Source organism: Oryzias latipes, chromosome 20, assembly GCF_053564925.1.
Source record: "Oryzias latipes strain Hd-rR chromosome 20, Olatipes_Hd-rR_3.1".
Lineage (NCBI taxonomy): Eukaryota > Metazoa > Chordata > Actinopteri > Beloniformes > Adrianichthyidae > Oryzias > Oryzias latipes.
Genome location: NC_136256.1, coordinates 27,594,120 through 27,619,354, shown reverse-complemented (window position 1 = coordinate 27,619,354; position 25,235 = coordinate 27,594,120). Strand labels below are relative to the sequence as shown.

Sequence of the window (25,235 nt, the reverse complement as noted above, 5' to 3'; positions counted from 1 at the left end):
AGTTTTTCCCAATTTAATCCTGTTTCTGTCATTAAAGCCATCATGGAAAGACAGACAGAAGCACAGACAGTAATGACAGGTAACAACCGTAGGTAGCTTCTTAGTCGAGTAAGACTTCTTGTCATTGTGTACTTGCAGCTTGTTTGCATGTTGTTGTGTTTTAGTTTCAGAGACCGTTTGTTGTCTTTCATCCTCTGTGTCTGTATGAGGTCGTCTTCTGTCATTCTCAGGTGTTTCATCGCCAGCAGCCATTAGATCTGTGGGATCTATGAAGTAGAAATGATCTTTAGCGTAAAGCTAGAGCTTCTCGGCCCTAAAATAAACCCTGCTCCTAATTTTCAGCAGTTTTTTTTTTTGTAGATATTTTAAAATCGGTTTTATTGTTAATAAAAAAAGCTGCAAGCCTCGTTCAAGCTGGAAACTGGCTTTTGCTGCACCCCCCCAATGTTAGGTTAAGCGAGCGGGAGAGCCTTCAAACATAGAGCTGTCAGTAACAGGGAGGGGAAGAGGGGCGGGCTTGCCCTGCACTGACAGTCCCGCCCACAACTCGGAGGTGAACTTCTAAAATAAAACTCCTGCGGCTTTGCAGAAACTATGTCCTAGAAAAAAAAGAGGCTTTTTAAATCTGGGCTAAAAACAACATAATGGTTATTAACAGACCACCTGGAACGCTTTAAAAATATACACTATAAAAAAATCTGTTGTTTTTACAGAAAAAAAACTGGCAGCTGTGGTTGACAGAATAAACATAAAAAAAAAATATTGTCTATGTAAACAACTTTACAGGTACACCCTAAATATTACATACTTTAATGTTTTAATTTATGTAAATAGACTGTCATTTAAAATTCATTTCTGATAAAACCTACAGATACATTTTTTAAATTTGCTGGGTTATTATGTAATTTTATGATGTAACTTAAAAAAAAAAGAAAGCAGAATAAAAAAATAAAAATCCAGAAAAGCCAAAGCTGAAGCAAATGTTAGTTTTAGAAACACTTTCATGTCAAAAAGGTTAAACAAATGTTCACTTTGTGACTCTTAAAGTACTTATTCTATAAGTTGTGTCAATACAACAGACATTCTCCTGTTTCTTTATAAAGTATTTTATGCAAAAATGTATTTTTCAAAGTAATTTTCTGTGAAAATCTGGACCAAACGTGGCTTAGTAGTCAGTTTAGATGCTGAATGTTGACTTTGGGAGGATGGAACACCTGAATTTAGCCAGAATAACTAATAATCTACTTTTTGTGCCTTTAGCTCAATTTTGACAGACTAAATAAATCCTCAGGACCCTTCAGAGCCGGAACAGAAGTATGGGAGTAGCTTAGTTGTGGCCTAAAGTCTCTTCTGAGAGATCATTTCTGAGATTCAGGAGGCGATGTGTCACATTAGGAGAGCGTCGTTTCTCGGTTCGGTTTACTGTGGCCCTTTTTTTGTGGGGACAGGATCACAGACTTACCTGTTCGCTGGGTCATTCCAGGCATGAACGCATCCACACTAAGAAAGGAGGCCACCTGAAGATGCAATCCGCTGCAGACGAGGTGGAAGACCTCGCCACCCTTGAAGCTCTAGATGAGGTAAAGAAAACGTATAAACTAACCAGAGTTTTGCAGACTTCCCATGATTTGTTTAAAACCCTCATGAAGTCGCCTCTATCCTCTGGGGATTTTTGAAAGACATCCATTCAAAGAGGCATTTTTGTCAAGTTCGGGGCCCCAGAGGAGATCATTTTTCCCGCCGTCACCCCTGCTGGTCTGCGGGGGAAAGAAAAGCCTCCCCGTCGATCAAAAATATTTGCAGCAGTTGATCAAACCCAAGCTCAGCTGTGACATCTTGAAGGATCCAGCCTTCCTTCGCCGCCCGCCGATGTTCCCCGCCATCTTTCATGCTGGGAGGCGGATGCTGCTGAGGAGAGAGCGGGGAGGAGGATTGATGGCTGCCTTTACAGACAGATCAAAAGGCTTTTGTTTTTTTCTGAAAACACTCTTGACCTTTTAACTGTTGGTTTTTTTCTTTTTCAGAACATTGTGACAGAGCAGCTTCAGAGTCGATACAGCAGAGATCAGATCTACACCTACGTTGGAGACATCCTCATCGCCGTCAACCCCTTCCGTAAGATGGAGATCTATACGCCTCAGGTCAGGTCTTTAACCATGACTGGATCGTTTTCCATCTTTCTGCTTTTTATTTTTGGTCGACTTTGCACTGAAGCAGTTTCTGTCGGCCGTGAACTTCTTCCTGACCTTTCACCGACTTTGTCCATCCTCCCCTTTCCACATGGAACATTTCAGTTTATTTGACTTTTCTCTTTTCAGCACACTAAGATGTACATAGGAGCAAAGCGCACAGCAAACCCGCCGCACATTTTCGCCGTTGCCGACATCGCCTACCAGTCTGTGGTGTCGTACAACACGGACCAGGTAACACTTCACTGCAGCAGGTGGACAGAAGACTCAAACATTTAAGAAAGGTGTTCTGTTCTGGCCCGAGATGTCTTCATCATCTTGATGCTATGTACGCACCAAGGATGTGATGCGCGTTCAATTGCGCGCTGAAAGTGTAGCAAACGGTGTTCACACGGGTCTGTCGCTACCCGTTAACAGACGTTGATGCGGGGAACAGGAAAGCTTTGAAAGTCCAAAACGCTACTAAACTCGCGTTTACGCAGACTTTTCATTGAAAGTGGTCGCTTGAACGTGCGTTGGCGAGCCCGATGGAGACGTAGTGTTAGACTTAGTGTATAGAAAACCACCGTTTTATTTCAGCTTGTTGCTAAAACATTTAAAAAAAAGTCTTCCTAATGTCAACCTTCTTCTGCTCAGGCTGAAAGTCTGACTTTGAAACGCGTGTGTGACTTCCTGTCTGCAGTGTGTTGTGATCAGTGGAGAGAGTGGAGCCGGGAAGACCGAGAGCGCCCATCTGCTGGTGCAGCAACTGACGGTTCTTGGAAAGGTGGGTCAGTGAAGGCATCGTCCTGTCATCTCTGATTCTCTGCATGGCTGTGGACAAAGGGCACTTTCACACCAGGTCCACACTGAAAGAAGTCCTCTCTGTGGGAACACTGCTGAGCGACGCTGCTAGCAGTTTAAACAAGTTCTTCCTGGTTTTTCAGTCCAGTTTCCTTCTCTCGACTCTCAAACGTCACCTACAGCAAAATGAAGCCTGCAGGAGGTTTGTCATGCAGGCTGTGTTTCAATTACCTCCCTAACTAGTAAATAACTAGAGAGCGTCACCAGAATCTCTAGTTTTTGTTTTGTCTTGTTTTTTAAAAAAATGACAAATGTGACGTCACCAATTTCCCTAAAGTAAAAACCTTAAAACGAATATTTTAAATTTAACGAAGACTATTTATGAGTTTACTGTGTTCTGAAGTTAAAAACCTGGATAGTTTAAAAGAAAAAATGAATTACACACACATGAGAGAGCATAGAGAGCTGTGTGCATCGATGCTTTCTAGATTGACAAATATTGACCACAATGCTTTGCATTGAACGATTTTTAATTAAAAAAAAAATGATATACATTTATCTTTTTTATTCATGGATTCATAAAATGTCTTCGTAAAATGTTCATATTCATGAGGTTTTTACTTTAGGAAATTGATGTCATCATACTTCGCCGTTTAGAAAAAACAAAAAAAAAGATGTGATCATGGCGTCCGAATGACTTAGAAAATCAAGGGCACTAGATATAAAGGTTATAAAGACACAAGAACATTGTCTTTTGTCAAAGTTTGACCGTCTTTTCCTTCCATCATTGTGGGTTTTTCTTTAACAGATTTGTAATTTTTTTAACAGATTTAATTTTTTTAACTCAAATATCAAATAATATTCAGATGAACTTTTTAAACACCTCAATCTTCTGTCTGATGCAGATTCTGTATCTTCAGTGTCTAAAATGCTCTTTTCATGCCGTTGAAGTGTCCTGATGTGAGTCAGCTGATGCTCCAGCTGCTCCCACTTCAGATTTGCATCTTAATTGAGAATAAGATTATATTTCCTTTTCATTATTTACTCTTTTGTTGTTGATTCTGGCTAGCAGACGGATCGCTCGGCGTGAACATTTGTCAGGTTTTTTGTATTTTTTTATTTTTCAGGCCAACAACCGGACGCTCCAGGAGAAAATCCTGCTGGTCAACAGCCTGGTGGAGGCGTTCGGAAACGCCTGCACCGCCATCAACGACAACTCCAGCCGCTTCGGAAAGTACCTGGAGATGAAGTTCACCTGCGGGGGAACGGTGGTCGGGGCAAAGATATGCGAGTATCTGCTGGAGAAATCCAGAGTCATCCACCAGGCCGTGTAAATACCGCATCCTCTTCCTGTCCTCCACACAATCATTTAAATGTTGTCCTTTTTCTGAAAATCAGAGAAACTCAAAGGTTACTTTTCCACCCAGTGGCCACAGATTAGAGTGTAATTGACTGTCTTTTTTCCCCCTCAAGTTCACCTCTAACTCTCCATTTCAAAGCGTGACATTTGCCTTCAGCGGGCTCCTCGGTCACTCCGGCTTCTCCTCTTATCTTCTGTCTGCGGAGCGGACCGGGTCAAGTGCAGGGGCGAGCTTATTTCCTGTTTGATCAAAGATTGTGGTCCTTCCAGGAGCTTCAAAGGCAAACCCAAGCGTTTCATTAGGAGGCAGACAGAAGGTTGAGAGTGGGCTTGATTTGGCAGGAAGCAGCGTGTGCAGAGCTTCCCATTGAATGGATCTACTGTGAATAATTGGTTGTTATTCCTCAGGAGATGTTCTGACAGGAATGTCTCTGATTTTGAAACCGTGTTTGCTCGTTTCATGAGTTTTCTTCTGTTAAAATTATGAATTGTTTAGTAAAAAAATAGCATAAAAATGCAAGTAAATGATGCATTAAAAGGCTGTAAATGATAGTTTCCACAAACAGCAGCTCCTGCTACAGTTGTGGTTTTAGGCTCTTTGGTGCCACGTCTTCATTTACATCTTTTTGCAAATTATTCTACTTTGAAGGCAAATGTCCTAAAGTATTTACTCTTCTTCCTTTAAGGCACTTCACTCTGAACATTCGATATGCAAAATACCTACTTTATCTGAGCTGATCCATTCCAGATCATCTATGTGGGGAATATTTTCGTTAACAAGACCCCCTCCCATTAAAATGGTTTTTGTTTTGGTGTTTTTAACATGTTTTTGCTGCATTTTTCTGATACTGGAGGACATGTATAAAAAAAATTAAGATAAAAATTACATCTCTAAGCATTTCCTTATTCAGATCGTTGTAAGTCAGGATCTGAGGCATCCACTGTCAGACAAATATCCATGAACGTCTTTGTTTTCCTCGTCCACGCTGGAATCTGGATCTAAAGTGTTTGTCTGGATAGATCTTGATATTAGTCGCCATATTTATTGCACGGCTAATGTTAGGTTGTGGCTGTGAGGGGCTGTAAGCTAGGGGGAAAGAGTGTAAACAAAAGGAGTAATGAATAAAAAAGGCACAACTTTCTGATGAACTCCTGCCGCTCTGCAGAAATTGTCCTAGAAAACAGCACGTTTTTTCTTCAATTTTGGCTAAAAACAGCATAATTATCATGAAAAGAGGATCAGTGGGAGTTTAAGCTTGCAATAAAAATCCAGTTGAACTCTTTGGAACATCAGAGTCTGGGACTAAGTAGTTTTTAAATAACTTTTTAAAAATTTGCTCCTACAAAACTTACCAAAAAAATAAAATCAATATTGAATTTTATTTGTACGTTTGACTGACTTCAAACTGGGATTGAATAATCGGTCTGTTTAAGTTCAATAATGTAAAATATGAGTGTCTCACAGTTGAATCTCTAAGCTCAGCTTGTTCCACAGAGGTGAGAGGAACTTCCACATCTTCTACTACGTCTACGCTGGTCTGGCTGACAGGAAGAAACTGGCCCACTACAAGCTCTCTGACAGCAAAACACCAAAGTACGTCGACAGACTTGAGTCTTTTTGTCGGTGCCACAGCCTCGGCGCTCTCCTGAACTTTCTTCTTGACCTCCGTCTTTTGCTTCTGCAGGTATCTGTGTAACGAGCACATCAAGTTAGGGCCTGACATAGTGAGCAACGCTTTCTACAAGGAGCAGTTTGACGCAGTGGAGCAGTGCTTCAAAGTCATCGGCTTCACCCTGGAGGTAGAGAAACTTCATCACAAAGAGAAATCCCCGCCCACAGGATTTCCTTTGATCGCGTGCACATCCCGCCCACTCTCTGCTTTGTCTTGCTAAAACTAGCATGATGTATACGAGCACGCCAACACGCCATTTCTCCTGCAGCTAATGAATGAATGGAGCTGCTGCAGGACTGGCTGACGTGCAAACACAAAGCCACACCCACATCTGGAAGTCACCTTTAACAGCATCTGTGAAAACCGGTTCCAAATTCTGCCTGTCCTGGTTGAGATTTGCAGGATTTAAGCACAAGCTGCATGTGTGACTGAAATCAGTTTCAGCTGTCAGATAAATTAGCATACGGGCTGAACGGTGGTGCAGTGGTTGCCTCATAGTCCTGGGTTCAAATCCCCATTGCCACCATTCTTTTTGTGTGTGTTGCCCCCCCCATTTCCTCCCAAAGCTCTCTAAATTACCCCTTTGGTGTAAATGTAACTGTGTGGCTCCAGTCATTGGGATAGGCTCCAGCAACCTAGTGTCCCTAAAAGGGATTTAGCAGCTTCTGAAGATGGATGGATGGATGAAGAAGTCAGCCTACATTTAATTGTTTTTATGTCTAAGATACACACAGGTTTCCGTAGCTGCCAAAGCAGCCCCCACTATCCCCTCGCCACCACCATGCTTGACAGTTTGGACGGTGTTTGAGTAAAATATTTTCAAAAGAGGAACTTTTTCGACCATATTTTTTATGCTTATACCGTACATGTAACTCTTTTATTTCTTTATGGAGAAAAGAAGGATGCGATCATCTTTTCATCTATTTTTAAACCGTTTCCAATGGTCTTTTAATTATGATGATGGCGTTTTTAGCCAAAGACACACGTGGCTCCTATTCGTCTGCAAGTGGATGGATCAGAATAGAGCCGAGCAGGGAGATTGTTTATACTTCCCATGACACACGTGATCTTTTTCCAACCGCATTTATTCGTCTGCTCCTGATTCCCAACGATTTGACTAAAGAAATACTCAGAAATGCAGTTTTGATCTTAATTTTCTTTATACATGTCCTCCATCCAGTGTGTCTAAGAAAACATTCCTGCTGAAGCCAAAACATCCACTTTGAACTGATTTAAGAAAATTAATCATCCAATCAGTTTTAGTAAAAGTTACCAACTCCCAAAGCTGAAGTGGACTTTGTTTGATCTGTTAAACCTTTCCATTCATCAGAAAACTTTGCATTAATATGTGTGGTGACATAAGCTTCAAGGACAAATGTTTGGTTACTTTAAACATGCAAACTGAGGCCTGTAAGGTCTGAGATGCAGGTTTGTTTTTGTTTTTTTTTACATTTAAATGTGTTTTCTAACTTCACACAAGCTTTAAAACTGATTAAAACTCTTGTGTAACGGTTTGCTGATAAATAATAATAAATCAGTCTCAGGCAGTCGCCCCACAGAGCTTTGAGACTGATCGTTTTGAATTAAATGTACACTAGTGACCCAGTTTAAGAAGTAATAAGCCAATGTCCATGTCTAAAACCTGCTAGTACCTGAAACTCAGACTTTGTTAGTCAGAGTTCATGGATTTTTTTAATGTTCTGATACTTTTTCCTTTTCTTTTTTTTGCTTGACCGCTGGCTGTGAGCTGCTGGCATTGTGACGGCTAATGAGCCTCAAAGAACTGATTGCTCCTGGGATCTGCACGTCAATAATACTTATCCTGTAATCACTCTGCAGCAGCTTATCATTCTGCTGGAGAGCTCCGCTCCAATGACGACCCACAATGCACTTCTTCTTCATGCAGAAGTGCTCACAGACTGTCTGCTCACGTTTGCAGGAGTTGGGGAGCGTTTACAGCACCCTGGCTGCCATCCTCAACTCTGGGGACATCGAGTTTTCTGCTGTGGCTTCGGAGCACCAAACAGACAAGAGTAACATCACCAACATGTCGGCCCTGGAGAACGGTGAGGAAAGTGTCAGAATCAGACGTGTTCTGGTGCCATTTTTAGGAAGAAGGGAGACAAGGGAGAGATGTAGAAATGACAGAGGAAGGAAACTGATGACCTGAACAATCTGCAGTGAGAGCAGGAAGCAGGTGGAGGAACATCTGGAGAGGTGGAGGTTTGCAGAGAATCTGTGCGGATGGGAGGAACAAAAGATGTTGAGGTTCTCTTCGGGACTGACCAGGATGGATCAGGAATGGATCCATCAAAGGAACAGATTGTGGTTTTGGAAATAAATGCAGGGCAGCAGATGGAGATGGTTTGGAGAGGAGGAGCAGCAATGATGTTAGCAAAAGGAGCTGAGGACCAAAGAGTGGTTGGTGTCAGGGAGGAGGATGCAGAGGTGAAGGTTAGATAGATGGATTTGCTGTGTCACCCCCTAAAGGGAGCATCTGAAAGCCAGAACAGAATCCCAAACTATTCCTAAATAACTAAGTCAAGTGAGACCTTCTTTTTCTTTGCTCTGATGAGTCGTCTCTTGTCGTGTGGATGATGGATTTTTCTGGGGTTCTGTGGAGCCCAAAGCTGCAGAAATGTATTTGTGACCCTATCAGAGGTAAACATGTCCATTTCTGTCTCCTCGGTCTGTCCAAACTCGCGTCTCGTCTCTGAACTCGTGTCCCATCAGTGGCCTCTCTGCTGCGGATCCGCTCAGACGAGCTCCAGGAAGCTCTGACCTCTCATTGCGTCGTGGCCCGGGGGGAGACGATCGTCCGACCCAACACGGTGGAAAAAGCGGTGGAGGTGAGGGACGCCATGGGCAAAGCCCTCTACGGCCGCCTCTTCAGCTGGATCGTCAACCGGATCAACGTGCTGCTGAGGCCCGACAGCCAGCTGGGGTGAGAGGCCAAACCTCTGCTACTTTATATCAGTATAAGGGCTTTTATTTTGAAAAGTTGTATCAAAGTATGTTAGAAATTCAACTACAAATGACAAAAATACATGATTTTCTTTTACAGTTTAAAATGTTGAAGTTTTTTTCTTAAACATCTTCACAAAACTGATTCAAACAACACTGATGTCTGCTTTTTCACGTCACATAACTGTGATTTAAGCTAAAGAACAAAAACGTAAATACTCAAGAGCATCTTTGGCCTGTTTTCAGGGAGGCTGAGAAAGGCCTGAACATCGGCATCCTGGACATTTTTGGTTTCGAAAACTTCAAGAAGAACTCCTTCGAGCAGCTTTGCATCAACATCGCCAACGAGCAGATCCAGTTTTACTTCAACCAGCACATCTTTGCTTGGGAGCAGGTAGCGTCCCGCCGCGGACAGACCCCCGCCCGCCGGCTAGAATCGCTTCCCTCCTTGGTACCTCCTCATTTCCATCTAAATAGCGCAAACATGTCATCGTTTGTCAGTGTGCGCTTGAAGGGATGGCTTTGTTTAGGTCGAGTGAGGTTGGCGATTCTTGCTTTATGAACCCTCGTGGGAGTGTTTTGCCTTGGGGGGGCAGAGCACGGTTTGCTAATGTTAAATGATTTGGACTCCCCCACAGAGAGGTGCCATAAATCATGCCAAACGAGGGTCAATTAGGGACTGAAGGCACTTAATGTTGGACTTAAACTCACTCTTGGGGGTTGTTGGAGCCGGGCCCAGAAACACACTGTTCTGATCATATCCTGTGTGTTCAGGGAAACCCATAAGGCTGAGATCAGGCACCTGGTGGGGTTTACACGGATGTTTGCAGTTTCACCCTCGCTGCTTTTCTGACATGTCCTCCATGTCAAGAACATTGATTTTTTAAATCTTTTTTTGTCCCCATTCTGTCTTCTTCTTCACTGAAAAGAGGCTTTTGCTTTGCTGAGTCATCGCGTCCTCTGAGATCAAATCTGCTGAATCCAGAGCGGAGAGCTAATCTCCTTCTTACCTTCAAGCGGTTTTGCTTCCAACATCGTGTTACTCTGAAATAAAGCCGAAAAACGGGTAAAAAATAGAATAAAAACAGATTCTTTTCTTGAGCTGTATAGAAAAAATTCTGGTAAAAGTAAACCAATAATCTCATCTACATTCCAACCTACATATTTTTTATAGATAGATGGATAGATAGATATGAAAATAATGAATAATACAAAGAGATACATAAAAGGTGCACTATTTGGTAAATAAAAACAGGAAATTTAAATAAATTTGTTGCCAAATAATAGTGCATTTGTCATTAAAAAACCTGGATACATAATTGATGAGTGTTAAAATAGATAAAACCAAAAAATAATAAGAATAATAAAGAAAAACATCCGCAGTTGTATAACTCAAGCAGTCTTATAGAAGAAGTTAGGTTTTATTTGAATGTTTCCTAAAGCCATGCTTACTATATTTATAGGATTGGGGGTAAAAGCTGTTCTGAAGTATTTTTTCCTCACTTTTCCTGAAAGCAGTAGCTGAAACAGGGGGTGTCTGGGTGGGAAGTGTCTCTGATGTTAAGCAAACTTTAGGTACTCTATAAGAAACTTTTTTTTTTTTTTTTTAGAATTTGTGGTTTATAAAAAATACCTTAAAAGTAGCAAAGGTTTCTTAACTATTTAGTTGAAACGGCAAATAAAATCAAAAATGACAAAACCAAAATTCCAGGCTAAACATTTAAAAATCAAATCCCACTCAAATGGTGACAAATACCCCATTTATAAAGACCTTTTAACATTCACGCCTTCACATGTCCACATGCAGTAGAATTCCCGTGAATACTCACCGATTCGCCCCCCCTTCCTGTGCAGGATGAGTACCTGAACGAAGAGGTGGACGCTCGGATGATAGAGTACGAGGACAACCGGCCGCTCCTGGATCTGTTCCTGCAGAAGCCGATGGGAATGCTGTCGCTTCTGGACGAGGAGAGTCGTTTCCCGCAGGCGACTGACCAGACCCTCGTAGGTCAGTCCGCCTCGTTGCCACCTTACCTCGTTAGGACCGTTTCTTTAAATGTCATACACAGTATAAGGACACTAAATGATTTCTAGTCTACTCTACCCAAAAATGTACTTTAAATATGAACAAACCCTGGTGAGCATCTGTGAGGGTGATTGACGGATTTGTTGATGTTTCAGAGAAATTTGAAGATAATCTCAAGACAAAAAGCTTCTGGAGACCAAAGAGAGTTGATTTGGGCTTTGGAATTCACCACTATGCAGGAAAGGTGAGCGACCGGGAAATCCGAGAAAAATACTCGAGGGGTTGGCATCTTTTTCCTCATCATAAATAAGATTGTGCCATAGATTTCTGATCTAAAAAATAAAATAAAAATACATTTCCTAGATTCAATTGTGAATTCTATTAGTTTTTGACAAAAACTGACAGTCAAACACTAAACTAGGAGATTTTCTGGAGGTTTAACAGCATCATATCTCTTCACTTGTTTTTACAGACACCCAAATTGATGCTGAGGATGGACAAATACAAAAAAACCTCTGATAAAATCTGTCTGTGACTTAAATTCTAGTTAAAGTCCCACTCCGATCATCTTTTGATCTGTTTTCAAAGCACTCCCAGTGTTTTTTTTAATGTGTTATTAGACACAATCTATCAATCATTTTTAATTGACATAGTTTCTGCAGAGCGGCAGAAGTTCTTTAGAAATTCCCCTTCGCGTTGTGGGGGGAACTGTTGGTACGGGCCAACTCCACATTTCCAAAACTGAGAGCTCTCTGTCCGCACACTCTCCCACTAGTTCACAGCCCCTCAGACCCCCAATCCAACATTACAGATGCAACAAAAATTTTGAGTCAGATGCCAAAAACATCTCGACTCAATTGGATATATTTAAATTACCGCATAATATTGTTTTCATTCAAAAAAACTCTTACTTTAAGGTATATATTAGTCAGAATCCTTTGAGTAGAGTCGGTATTTGACAGGGAACATTTCACTGAGATAAAAGGACATTTTTGAAGTAAAAATTACTTGAAATGTCTTGTTTTTAGGGAATAAATCTGTGTAAAATCTTCCATTTTAAAGCCGTTTCATATATCTAACAAAGTATTTTGACTAGAAAGTCGATAAAAGTACTTTAGTTTTGCTGTTTCTCATTTGAGTCTCCAACGTGACCCCATTATTTTTCTATGGTAACACATTTGTGGCGCTGCTGCTTCACGCTTGTCTTAACTTCCCGTCAAACTTCCAGGTGATTTACAACGCTGCCGGCTTCTTGTCGAAGAACAGAGAGACTCTACCGGCCGACATCATCCTGCTGCTACGATCGTCCGAGAACGAGCTCATCCGGAAACTCGTAACTCACCCTCTGACCAAAACTGGTAAAGAAGCGACGCTCCTGCTCTCAGGCTTTTGTGGGGGGTTTTTTCTCCAGTTGTTTGGTGTCAGCCGTCGGCTTTGTGTTTAAGTTGAAAGGAACAGTTGGACAAAGCGCCTTCAAAGACAGTTTTTAGGAATTTAGAGTATTATACGGTGTGGAATTCTTGTCGGCCGTTCCTCGTGACAGAATAAAGCATTTCTAGCCAGGCTTGATCCTCATCACTCCACCAGAAGCCAGAAAGACCCGAATCGATCAGCGGCTCTGAAGAGGACCTTTGTGTTACTCACCGCCATCGAGTGATTTCCACTCAGCTATTGTCCCGCTGCTTTTAATCAAGCGTGGCCGGAAGCCATGAAGGTCATCGCCTGCGTCTAATATTGTTTTTTTTGTCCGTTTGTCACCTTTTTTTCTTTCCTATGCTGGGAATTTCCCATCGTTATTGTTTACCAGAACATGAAATCCTCTAAGTTCACAAGAAAAGTTTCATTTTTCTCATTTCCCATCAGGTGACACAACCCTTCACTCCACGTATTTCACCGACTCTGTCTTTGGTTTTCATGCATCTCACAGGAAACCTCGCCCACACCAAAGGTAAAGGTGTGAACACAATGGGGGGCCCTCGAATGCCAAACCGGACCATGACCTTCGCTAAGGTACTTTTTGCTGTGTCCAGATCTTCCTCAGAAAACCCCTTATTCTCCTAACCAACCTTAAACCAGTTTTCTCTTCTTCCTTCTCTGCCTTCTGTTTAAAAGATGGGAGTGCTAAGTTTGTACAGTTCATTTTCCGTTAGCGAGGTAATGAATATATTTCATTTATTAGCTTTTACTCAACCAGAGTGACTCTAGTTGGGCTATAGCTGCGTCTCCATTGACTGCCAAATTGCTCAAGTTGGATTTGCGATAATAAGTTTGCCTATTGGAAAAAATACATTTTTAAGAAAAAAACACAAGAAAAAAAAAGATTTTGCGCTTGGAGGAGATGGTTTTTGACATCTTTCGCAAAACTACAAAGGAAACACGTGACCAATAACCGGATACCACCGGCGGCCTTGGTCACCGCTCAGTGGGCGCCACCAGACGTCCCACAGCATCACACAGCTCGTCAAGAGTTGAGCGTGTCATGCTGAATTGAAAATCACCATTTCCCAAAATGGCTTTCTTCCGTAGCCACACCCACATGCGTGGAGCTCGCCGCTCCACGGCCTGGAGAAGCCGGCGGCGTCTCCTTTGATAGGTGATGATGAGCGCTAGTGGCGTGGCAGAAATCTAAATGTTTCTGCTGTCAATCAAAGTATTTTACACATCCGTCACCGTGTTTCTGAATGAATTATCGCTCAAGTTTGGTTGTGTTTATCGCATGATTATGATTTAATAGAATTTTTTTTTTTTTTACTAATATCTCGATTAGGTTTTGTACAGATGTATAATGGAAACGCAGCTGTAGATTTGTTTTATGTTGATGTTTTTTGTTCCCCTCGTACTGAAAATCCCTTTTACATCCCAAAGTTATCTCTGATGTGTTGAGATTGTTTATAAAATCTCTAAACAGCCAGAGATGAGGACTTGGGTTAAAGTCATAAAGTCCTTTTGACTCATTGACAGTTGTCACTTGATCTGCTTCTTTAAACTTATCAGTGTATAAATTCAATAGAAAACCACTTTGTCCAGTGTCATTCTTCTTTCAGTTTTAAGCAGCTAAAAGTTTAGAGAACAAGTTTTTGAACATGAAGCTGCTGAGGCTTCTCTAAGACATCAGTAACTGGAGCCGTGTCACCAAATAACCTCTAGGTGGCTAAATACTCCACAGCTTTCTATTTCTCTTTTTGTGGGTAGATGTGCTATCCATGACATCTGTACTTTGGGTGAATTTTTATCATTGTTCACATTTTTTGGGGATATTTGCAATGGGCTGCACGGTGGACAGCAAGAAGGCCGCTGGTTCAAGTCTGGTTGGGTTTTCTCCGGGGACTCCGGCTTCCTCCCACCGTCCAAAAACATGTTTCATAGGTTAATTGGTTACTCTAAATTATCCATAGGTGTGTGATTGTGGCGACCTGTCCAGGGTTTCCCCTGCCTTCGCCTTGGATAGGCTCCAGCAGCCCCAAAAGGGACCAAACGGATTAGAAGATGGTCAACTGAATGTGGGCGTGGTCTTTGTTCAATGTCAAGTGACCAACTTTTAGGAATGCTGCAACAGTCAGGCTTGCCTGTCTCAGGCAACTTTAAAAATAAATGGAGATTAGAAACGTCAACATAACCGTGACACTAAAAAAATGGCTTAAAACCCGCCCACCACAAAAAAACAAACAGGTCACGTGACCACCCAGTTTTTGATTTTGTAACTAAGAGACTCGATTGGACTTAACGAAAAGGATGGAAATACACGGTTATCCTTCTAAATGGAACAGTTCCAAATCACTTTTCAAAGTATCACGTTTTTATTTCATACTCAATCCGGTTTGGATTTCACAGCGATGCTTTCAAAAGCTAACCTCTATTGCATCCTACTGCATTTAAGTGTGGTGATGTCACCAGCTGCAGAACTGAATCATGGGTACATTTTGTCGCTTTTAGTTTGAAAGTTGATGAATTCTACCTTTTCTAGTTGAAGCCTTAGTCACTGGCGGTTTGACCGAAGGAGGTCGTGGGTTTTTGGGTTGTCCGTGGAGGGGGTCATGGAGAGGAGTGGCTGCCTCTTAAGGGGAGGGCAGGTGTGTCTCATAATTTCCTTGAGGTTCGTGGAACGTACCATTATCGCGTGTGGTAATTGTACCATGAAGTATCCTGCTGACACACGGGGGATGCTGCCATACGATGTCTTTACGCCAAACTCTAACTCAGTGAGGTGACATTCACACAAACTACACTCTGATTGTCTAATTTCCTCATTTCTAACAGTCAGGGTGCACGCAAAGAGTGCGCACGTATCGCGTGAGCCACATTAATGGGTTCCTTGCGCATGAACGTAGAAAAAAATGTCCATGTGGGCAGTTTGGACTATAGAATAGAAACGAGTCCTACAGATTTTGCGGCGTCTTCTGTGTGCTTTTTGTGTTGTTGGAGGATTGTTAAATTCTTGTTTAGTTGTTGGTATCATGTTAGTTTAAGTCTAGTTAGCTGTAGAGAAACAGGATTTCTCTGTATTTGGCTCCTCACCATTTATTTCTTTTGCAGCTTTCTTGGGATTTAAAGCAAATTCCTGCAAAAAAAAAATGCTTTCTGAATGTTCCTTATGATGTCAGCGTGCAAATGGTGATTCTTCAGAACAAAAGAAAGTGTAGTGCAATAAATAAAAAACACTTTGATAAAAAGATGCTGTCTGCTCCAAAGCTGTGAGTCAGAAAATGATGCTCATGCACAATAGCAGCTTCAACGCATTTAGTTCATCACAGAAAAGTATTCTGAGCTACTTTTTAGTGGTGCATTTGTGCATTTTAAAAAAAATTGTTTTTACAGCCAACTAACTGTGGAGATGCGCCGTACCATCCGAGAGAAACCACCAACATGAAGACTCAGACCGTGGCCTCTTACTTCAGAGTAAGTCTGCCGTCTGCGGAGCCTTTTCTAAACCGCTTCGGTTCAACTGATATGACAGAGAAGACGATCTGCTGTGCCATCAAAGTCCAACAGCAAACAGAGCAGAAGGTTTAGTCTCCTCAGGGAAATAATGATGATTCTGACTGATGCTGTTCCATAAACTAGGGTAGCAGACGAGCTTCAAACCTTTCTGCTTCTCTCTAGTACTCCCTGATGGACCTGCTGTCTAAGATGGTGGCAGGGCAGCCTCACTTTGTTCGCTGTATCAAACCCAACAACGACCGGCAGGCCAACAAGTTTGACCGGGAGAAGGTTCTGGTTCAGCTTCGATACACCGGCGTTCTGGAAACCGCCAAGATACGACGGCAGGGCTACTCGCATCGCATCCTGTTTGCCAATTTCATAAAGAGGTATGTAGTTTCTCATGTTTTTTTAAAACATTCAACCCATTGTTTTCCTGTTTCTCTGTCTTTATTATAGTATCTTTCACCATTTCAGTTATTTTAACCATTCAACTGTTCAAATGTTCTGCTCTTTCATCTTTTTCCAGCTATGACTTTTGGTCCTTCATATCCTTGAACTTTTCAAGATATTCCAGGATTTCCAGGATTTTAGCCTCCATTGAAAAACATGGGGAATCCTTGGTGTTATTGTGCTGTTTTCACTTTATTTACAGTCAACTTTGATCATTTCTTTGTTTAATTTCCCCCCCCCCCATTATTAACCTTTAAGTCATTAATATTCAGCAGTATAGCATTCAACCCTACATTTTCTTCAGGAAATGCAGCTCCTTCTAGTTTTTTTTTTAGCTTTCTTTACATTGGTACCTTCTTGAATTCAGCTGAAAGTGGGCGGAGTCTCATCTCTGACATCTGGTTAATGATGGTCTTGGTGCAGGTACTACCTTTTGGCTTTCAACGCTCACGAGGAACCGCCTGTGACTCCAGAGACGTGTGCTGCAATAATGGAGAAGGCCAGGCTGGAGAACTGGGCGATGGGGAAAACAAAGGTACTGCAACGTCCATCACGCCAAAACATTTCCGCACACACACACACACACACACACGGCACTCCTTCATATTCACTTGCTCCCCCTCCCCCCGCAACCACATTCATCTAACTGACTGGACCACCAATGGAAACACAACAGAATCACTTAACGCTAACTGAGGATGGTGACACAGAACACAGCTTAATGTGGGTCGCTACGGTACGATTGACCTAAATTTGACATTTCTTTTAGTTTTAAAATGTGTTTTTTGCCATAGTTGCCATGGTAACACAATGTAAGTCTCAGTGCTGTATAAGGGCTTTCAAATACAATAGATGATAAACAAAAGATGCGGTTTATGGTCATTAACTGGACTGAAGGACCAGATAGTTTACACATTTCTGCCTCCTTCCTGCGCCTTTGACAGAAAACGTCTCAGACTCCAAAATAAGACCAACGTTTGCACAAACAGCTGAAAATTAACTTTGGCCATAGTGAACAACCCCCCCAAACTACATCACAGCGGCAGAAACCGTCAAAAAATGAATGAAATAATAAATAAAATCCAATAACAAAAACTAAATACACGTCAGGGAAATCTAAAGGAAGTTATTATGGGATGGCCGCTGGACCTACTGCTTGGCAGCCATTTTTGGGGAAATTCAGATTTTCACACAATACGGGAAAAGAAAAGTTTTATATGTGTGATCTTCCCAAAGTTTCACAAACACGCCACAAGGTTAAGTCACAACCACAACTGAAGTTTCCTTGACTCTGGAAGTGGGCCGCCATTTTGAATTTCCCAAAGAATTAGCTTTAATATTCTACAAATTGAAACTCCTGATTGAAACAATATGACATCCCATATCAACAGAACTTCAGAAAACGAGAAAATCCAATCATATTAAAGTGAGGAGCATTTGGGTTCTTCAGAACCCAAAGATCAAAGATCCAAACAAACATCTGACTTTGATTCAAGAGGCGGCTGATGTTCAGAGACATGTCTGAATGTTTTATGATATAGAATTGACAAACAATGTTTTTGAATGAAAATCCTTCAGTCGTGCAAAGATCCACTGCTGCTTATCAGGAACATTTGTTTTAGGTTTCTACCCAAACTCTTTCTCTGCACTGACGTATTGATTACATTGAATCACTCCGGTGTGTTTTGGTCGCAGGTGTTCCTAAAGTATTACCACGTTGAACACCTGAACCTGATGGTGCAGCTGACCACGCAGCGGATCGTCCTGCTCCAGGCTTGTGTTCGAGGCTGGCTGGGGGCCAGACGGTACCGGCGGATCCTGAAGGAGCGAGAACAGAGCGCTCTGGTTCTGCAGTCAGGTCGGTTCCTGTACCAGAACACGAACGACGCTTTTGGACGCTCGTACTGAGCCGTCGTCTCATCTGCAGCTTACAGAGGTCACAAAGTCCGGAGGAAGGTGGCTGATGATAAGAGCAAAACAAAGTTTGAGGCTTTCGTGGTCCAGTTTCAGGCTGGTGAGGAGAATTGAATGTTAAATCGGTTAGAAAACACACGATTGATGTTCCATTCTGTTTTCTGTTTTCAAAGTTTGCAGGGGTTTCATCGCAAGACAGAAGTACAAGGAGCTGGTGGATGAGAAGAACAAAGCCGCAACAAAGATCCAGGCTCGCTACAGAGGCCACAAAGAGAGGAAGAGCCTTCAAAGAAAACGGTAAAAGAGATGAGAAAGGACGGAGCAGACGAATGAAGCCGTTTCTGACGGAGGTGATGCGTCTTTGCTTCCAGGGAGGCCAAAGAGAAAGCTGCTAGAGAAAAGCAGGAAGCAGAGAAAAGGGCCTCAAACGAGGAAGAGGAGGAAGAGAAAGCGGCTGTGGTTCTTCAGAGCAACTTCCGGGGCTACAAAGAGAGAAAAAAGTTCAAGGAGAGGAAGAAAACCTTGGCTGGAGCCGAGCTGGAGCTACCAAACCAGGAAGAAGGTAGAGATAGGGCGAACGACAAGCAAGAGGACGTGGATGATGAGGATGAAAGCACCTACGAAGCAGAAGAGAACAATGACAGTGATAACACTGAGGTCCCGGAGGATGAAGAGCACACAGAGGTGGCTGATGAAGCTGTGATCCAGGATGCACAGGAGGAAGGCCACAGAGAAGATGAGGAGGAAACCAAGGCAGCCACTGTCCTCCAGAGCAACTTCAGAGGCCACAAAGAGAGGAAGAGGCTGCAAGAGGAGGGAAAGATTCCTGCTAAGAAACAGAAGACAACGGAGGAAGAAGAGTCCAGGACGCAGGAGGAAGACCCCGATCAGGACGAAGCCAAAGCAGCCGTCGTCCTCCAGAGCAACTTCCGCGGACACAAGGAGCGCAAGCGGCTCCAGGAGGAGGGAAGGATCCCAAAGAAACAGAAGGAGTCCTCAGCAGAGGAGAAGGTCGAGCTGACAGGAGAGGAGAACGTAGAAAACCCAGCAGACCCAGACGAGGAGAAAGCCGCTACCGTCCTGCAGAGCAACTTCAGAGGTCACCGCGACCGCAAGAGGCTGAAGGCGGACAAGGAGAACAAAGTCAAGGAGGACGCCGCCATTCCTGAAGAAGAGGTGGATGTGAGTGACGTGGAGATTGAGCGTAGGGATGAGGAGGAGCTTGAAAAGGAGCGTCAGGAGGAGGAGCAGGCCGCCGTGAAGATCCAGAGTAACTTCAGAGGATACAAAGACCGGAAGAACCTGAAGGCCAACAGGCAGGCAGCCCAGAGCAAAACCCAGGAGTTTGAGCAGTTCTCCAAGGAGGTAATGAGTCTGCAAAGCATGCTGGGAACGTTCCTGCCAACATTAAGGGTTCTCCATTAGCTGCAGTGACCAGTCAGGAGAACATTGTTGTTGTTTTTTTTTAATTATCTGAAGTTTAGTTTCTGGTGCTTTTAGCATGTTCTTTTAGAATTTTTCTGATTATTAATCAAGAAGATGTTTAGCTAAAAATTGTGTTCTGTGTATTTCTTTATACAGATTGTTGTAAATTCACAACAATCAGCTTAATCCTTATTAAAACTCTCAGAAGATGAATGATGACCAGAGTTTAACCACATCCATCACGATTCCAACGTTTCTCTTTTTCTAACCCCTTCCAAAGATCGCAAAGGCTTCCCAAGGCTTCGAGGCCCTGCAGCACAAACTGAATGAGATCATCCAGGCCCATCAATCAGACCCTGAGAGCAATGGCATGTTTGTGAGAGGAAAAGCAATCAATGGCTACGCTCCTCATCATCACCAATCAGGTAGGACAAGTGAGACGGGCGCCGTGCAAAACAGATTTTAAAAGCAATAAATATGATTCATAATGATGGCACAAGGTTAATGTGAAAAAAAGAAAAAACCCTGAACTATCAGATAATCAAGAGCCAGTCTGAGTAGGAATTATTTTGTTCTCTTTGCACCGCAGAGACTCTTTCACCCAAAGGTGCTTCAGTTGAACTGGATCTCCTCAAGTCCTTTTATCTCCATTTCTTGAGGAAAGAGAAACCGTCTGCGTGAATCTTTTTATTGCTTCTCCTCTGAGCGGACAGTGATCTTATCAGGAGGTGGCATCCCTGTTTCTCTGACGTCCAACTTCATCAGATCAGGAAACCTGAGGGAGTCAAGTGGCGAGGCAGGAAGCGCCTCTCCTCTTGATGTGTCAGCAGAAATCACATTTGATTAGCACAGGTGATAACCCTAATTGCCTGGAGCGGCGCGAGCGAGGGAAGCAGGAAATGGAAAGTTCGCCGTCCTCAGAACCCACGCCGGCGGCTGAAATATGACAGTCATCATATAGCTTCTGCTGTCTGCATTAAATATTAGAACCTAATTTGATTTCTGTCATCAATACTCAGACATCCCACCAATGTAATGTTATTATCCTGTTGAAATACAGTCATTCCTTGACTGAAAACATCTCTTTTCTTAGGATCCTGTCATGTCTTTGACCTGTTTTTTCACCAATTATACAACATTTGCTGTTATGGTTTGACTCAATCTGAGTTTTCCTGGATAAAGTCTAAACAATTTACTGGTTTTCGAGAGAAAAAGAGCAGGAAACGAAACGAGTTACACACATAAGTGCATTTATTCAAACCAAACTTTATTAACAGAAATGGCTGCACAACACTGGGTTTTGTTTAAAAAATAAATTAAAAAATAGACAACACTATCCAGAAAAAAACAAAATATTGCAGAACAATTATTAAACCTGCAAATAGTTAAGTCGAACCCTTAAAAAACAATCGGGACAAAGAACCAAGAAAATGTTTAAAAAATGAATTTATGTTTAATAGAAAACACAAGTAATATAAGATAAAGATCGGCTTTTTATGGATCCAAGAAATATAAAAACGTGGAGAAAAAAATGCTTTAATTACTAAAAAATATAATTTTTATAATAAGAAATGACAAAAAATGATCAATTTACTTGAACTCCATAACAATAAAGTTCAAAAAATGACTGAAACTAATCAAAAGTTAAATAAAAACTGAGATTTTGTGATATTTTAAATTGATATTGACATTCAGTCATTGATTTATGCATATTTACTAATGTATTAAAGCTTTTTATAATTTGTTTGTTTTGATTTTTCAAGTTGTTTTTGTTTTTTGAGTTACAGTTTGGCTCAACTAATGCCCATAGAGTCTAATAAATTAAAAATATTCAGGGTATTACTGTTAATATGCGGCGCAATAACTTACTTAATACATTTCTTCTTCTTTAATAATAACAAATACTGTACACAGAATTTAAAATGAGACCATTTTGGTTTAAAGTACACAAAGAAGTCTTTTTGCAGCAAAAATAAGTCATTTATTTCTTAACTAAAGCTAAAATGTTTCCAAATGCAGTTTGCCTTTTTTTATTTCTGCTTATGCAATATGCTGACAAGCTGCAGGCTGTATTTGTTTTTACTTGATAAAAGCCTCGTTTAACCAAAGCTTTGTCAGACTTAATTCTGAAAAGCTCTCACCTGAATGAATTATCAGGTTGTTGTTTTTTCCCAAAGACCTGCGCGGCTCCTAGAAAAGTGTACTTGAAGTCGTTCCTGCACATCCTGAACTAATCTGTCCTCATGAATTTCAATGTCACATTAGGCCGAATGTGAGTCGCCGCCGCCGCAGAGAGCATCAGTCAAGTTGTTTTCAGCAGAAAGGTCGTTAAATGTTAATCATATTTTGTAACCCAACAATTATTGCCCAAATGAATATGTAAAATTGGGTTTAGTGTTTTATATAACAGGAATGACCTTTAGACAGGCCTGTTCAATAATCTCAGAAACTCTTTATTTGAGTTATTTTTATTCTTTATTCTACGCATGATTGATGGTTTTCTAACAACATTTACATTCAGCAGCAAACAAGCACAGGTCATGCTAATATATTTATAATTGCGACGACTTGGATGAGGAATATTGCTCAATCATGACAGGTGTGATAGATTGCAGTGCAGGATGGGAGAGGAGTGGCAGTGGCATGCTGGGAACACGGGGAACGTTGCAGCGTTCTTGTGGTTTTTGCATTAAAGGTCGTTGTACTTCGTCTCTGTGGAAAATTCCAACCCAGACAAAGGCCTCCAGGCAGCTCAATAAGCACATTTCAGAGACCAGCGGGGGGTCAATGTGCTTCCCTGTAATTCAGTCCGGTTTGGATAAAAACTCCCACCAACTCTACAGCTTTATTATTGCATTAAAGCACTTTTCTTATATTTATTATTTGAAGAGCAGTAAATCAAATAAAGGCTGTTTTCAGATCACATTTCCTAGACAGAGAAACCCTTTGACTTCCGTACCGAAGCACATTTCAAAACAAAAGTTCCTGATCCTTCCCTGTAGAAGCTGACAAACTGTTGTTGTTTTTCTTATCTTAAACGTTCTAATTCAGAAGACAAGCGTCTATCACGAACGCCTCGCAGGACCCAACAGCCAAAGACCCTGAACACACCAGAGGACTCCACCTACTACACCCTCATCCACGTGAGTGCCAGAAAAGATGCTGATCGATTTGAACCTTTGCTGTTTTGCTTTTATAGCGCATGATTGGTTACTTTTTTGTGCCCTTTCTCCAACATTTATTCCTAAGGAAAGGAGGATTAGACTGACTGCAAAGGTTCTGAATAAAACTGAAGTAGTATTTAACCAATTTTTCAGTTTCCAGGAACTTTTTGTTGTTGATGAAGGATTTTAATTTTTTCCCTTGTTCTCTGGTTTTTATCTGCTGTTCCTCAAAACCACAGGACTTTATACATTTGCTTAAAATGGCGCCTATGTGTAGCCCTTGAAGTCGGTGCAGTTTTTGTTTGAGACGTAAACATCTAAACTGAAAAAGGAGAATGGGAACACGTTTCTTACAGGTTTGGCTTCTGCAGAAGCAGACGTTCACAGGATCTGCTGTACGGCTCCGAATTTACCTTAAATTTACCAAATTATCACGTGGATTCAATGTAGGAGTCACTATTCTTCTTTTTGTACACTTTCACTTCTTTTTCTTCTACTCCTGCTAAAACACAACACAAAAGAATAGTCCCTCATAAAAAGAAGACCTAAAAAAAAATAAACCTCAGCCTTAAGTTAAACTTAGTTACTAAATGTAAAAATGGTCAATGTTTGGTATTTGCAATAATTGGTTTGGTTTTTATTTTAGAGTATTTTTTTTCTTAGCAACTGAGGTTTTTTGTTAAAGCCGACAACTTGTAATTCCAACATGTTTTTCCCCGAGTAGCTTCCCTAGGATGCTCGGGGGTTTAGGAGGCGACAGACTGAAATCCCTGGGAGGAGTTTACACTTGTTGCTGCCACTAAGGGTGATTTGTTTTTGGCCAAATTAAATATGGGGGTCCTCTTCCCAAGGTTAGAGGTCAACAAAACTTAGACTTAACATGCCGGCATGAGTGTGACATTTTGTGAAGATTGCTCACACTAAACTTCACTTCACAGTGACACAGCATGGCCACCAACCCAAAAAGGGACTTATCAGTGCATTATTTAGTCTATTTCATGACATAAGAGCCTCAAACCTTCCAAAATGTGTTAAATGAATTTAGATTTTCAGATAAAAAAGCTAAATCTGATGCTTCTCGGAAAGAAAATCATCATTCAGCCTCCACAAAAAGTCCAATGAACTGTTGAAAATTGAGCACGTTCACATGTTTGAGTCTGAGGAGGCGGGAAAAACCTCTGCTAAAGCATCTGGACTCCAGAGAACCACTGAGAGCCATCAGTCATATATGGAACAATAGGAGAACCTTCAACAAGGAACTGACTAAAATAACTAGGAGATTCAAGAGGTCATGAAAAAAGAAGAAGATGGAAGTTCAGGTCTGAGTTCATTATCCAACAGTCAGAAAGAGACTTTTGGACAAACGTGGAGACATGGCACCGCTGAGCAACAAGAACACAGAGGAACATCTGGATCATCACCAAACCTCCTTATGAGACAATCTTTCTGGAAGGAGAGCATCCCCAAACATCTGCAGACAAACTAAAAGCAGAGAAGAGCATGAGAGCAACAGTCAAGCACGGTGGCAGGAGTGTAATGGTTTGTGGCACGTTCAAACTTAAGGGTTTGGACTCAAGTGGGAGACTGAGATGTTGCTTCAGGCTGGAAACCTTCTGATGTGTTGCTGTTCCACTAATAATTCCAGCTCATTTCAGCTGGACAGCAGTCATTCGCCCAGGGTGGCATTAGGTTTTGGAAGCGGGAAATTACTTTTTCACAGAAACATAAAAGATGCCCTTAACGAAGTGAAACATTCCTTTAAAAACCTTAGATTTGTTTTTCTAATTTCTTTTTGTTTTTTTTTAATTTTTCCAGCGATCCGTCCAGGACGACAAACGGAAGCCCAGAAAAGAAGAGTAAGTGTCCGGTTTTTCATCTGTTTCCTGTGTGATTTGAAGTTCAGTCAAATGAGGAGATCAGGACAACAAGGAGGTCAAAAAGCTGCAATGAACGGACTGCTTACTGCCATTGTTTCTGTTGATAACACAAGCTAAGAATGTCAAAGGTCACGTCATCATCGGCGCGTTTCAGTGAAGCTGGAAGATGAGGGACGCCTTAAACTTTGTTCGTGGGTTTCCGGTTCCGACTGCAGGGGGGTTTACAGAAAAAACACTTCAAGAAGCTCTTCACAGCTGAAAACTTCACAGGATAGGAACAGTGATGCAACCTTAACACAGGATGCAAATACTTCTCCTTAAATGACAGGAACAGTTCATTTTAGAGATGAATTTTGCTAAACAGAACTTTTATTGTTGTTCATAATGATTATTGCTGTATATTATTATTGTGTTTGGATGTAAGGAATGAAGTAGTGAGTCCAAGTTGAATTAAACCATAAAAACTTTATTTAGACTATTTTTCCTAACG

General features: G+C 41.6%; 1 protein-coding gene across 9 annotated transcripts in view; it reads left to right on the top strand.

Annotated features, from left to right (window-relative positions):
- The window catches only part of myo3a (myosin IIIA), a 66,007-nt gene that overhangs the window by 35,500 nt on the left and 5,272 nt on the right, over window positions 1–25,235 (top strand). For 4 of the 9 annotated variants that reach the window (XM_078938267.1, XM_020712452.3, XM_078938265.1 and 1 more), the window contains 26 exons: window positions 38–79; window positions 1,484–1,580; window positions 2,025–2,141; window positions 2,319–2,423; window positions 2,872–2,955; window positions 4,100–4,302; window positions 5,828–5,926; window positions 6,018–6,132; window positions 7,945–8,071; window positions 8,739–8,949; window positions 9,216–9,363; window positions 10,824–10,977; window positions 11,151–11,239; window positions 12,224–12,353; window positions 12,923–13,005; window positions 13,108–13,149; window positions 15,811–15,891; window positions 16,096–16,301; window positions 16,789–16,900; window positions 18,061–18,223; window positions 18,293–18,379; window positions 18,453–18,576; window positions 18,651–19,644; window positions 19,985–20,129; window positions 22,756–22,847; window positions 24,684–24,724. In XM_078938267.1, the coding sequence (XP_078794393.1) occupies window positions 38–79; window positions 1,484–1,580; window positions 2,025–2,141; window positions 2,319–2,423; window positions 2,872–2,955; window positions 4,100–4,302; window positions 5,828–5,926; window positions 6,018–6,132; window positions 7,945–8,071; window positions 8,739–8,949; window positions 9,216–9,363; window positions 10,824–10,977; window positions 11,151–11,239; window positions 12,224–12,353; window positions 12,923–13,005; window positions 13,108–13,149; window positions 15,811–15,891; window positions 16,096–16,301; window positions 16,789–16,900; window positions 18,061–18,223; window positions 18,293–18,379; window positions 18,453–18,576; window positions 18,651–19,644; window positions 19,985–20,129; window positions 22,756–22,847; window positions 24,684–24,724 (3,891 nt within the window). The remainder of the gene's footprint in view (window positions 1–37; window positions 80–1,483; window positions 1,581–2,024; window positions 2,142–2,318; window positions 2,424–2,871; window positions 2,956–4,099; window positions 4,303–5,827; window positions 5,927–6,017; window positions 6,133–7,944; window positions 8,072–8,738; window positions 8,950–9,215; window positions 9,364–10,823; window positions 10,978–11,150; window positions 11,240–12,223; window positions 12,354–12,922; window positions 13,006–13,107; window positions 13,150–15,810; window positions 15,892–16,095; window positions 16,302–16,788; window positions 16,901–18,060; window positions 18,224–18,292; window positions 18,380–18,452; window positions 18,577–18,650; window positions 19,645–19,984; window positions 20,130–22,755; window positions 22,848–24,683; window positions 24,725–25,235) is intronic. The other 5 variants (XM_023950405.2, XM_023950406.2, XM_078938263.1 and 2 more) reach the window with 5 other exon arrangements.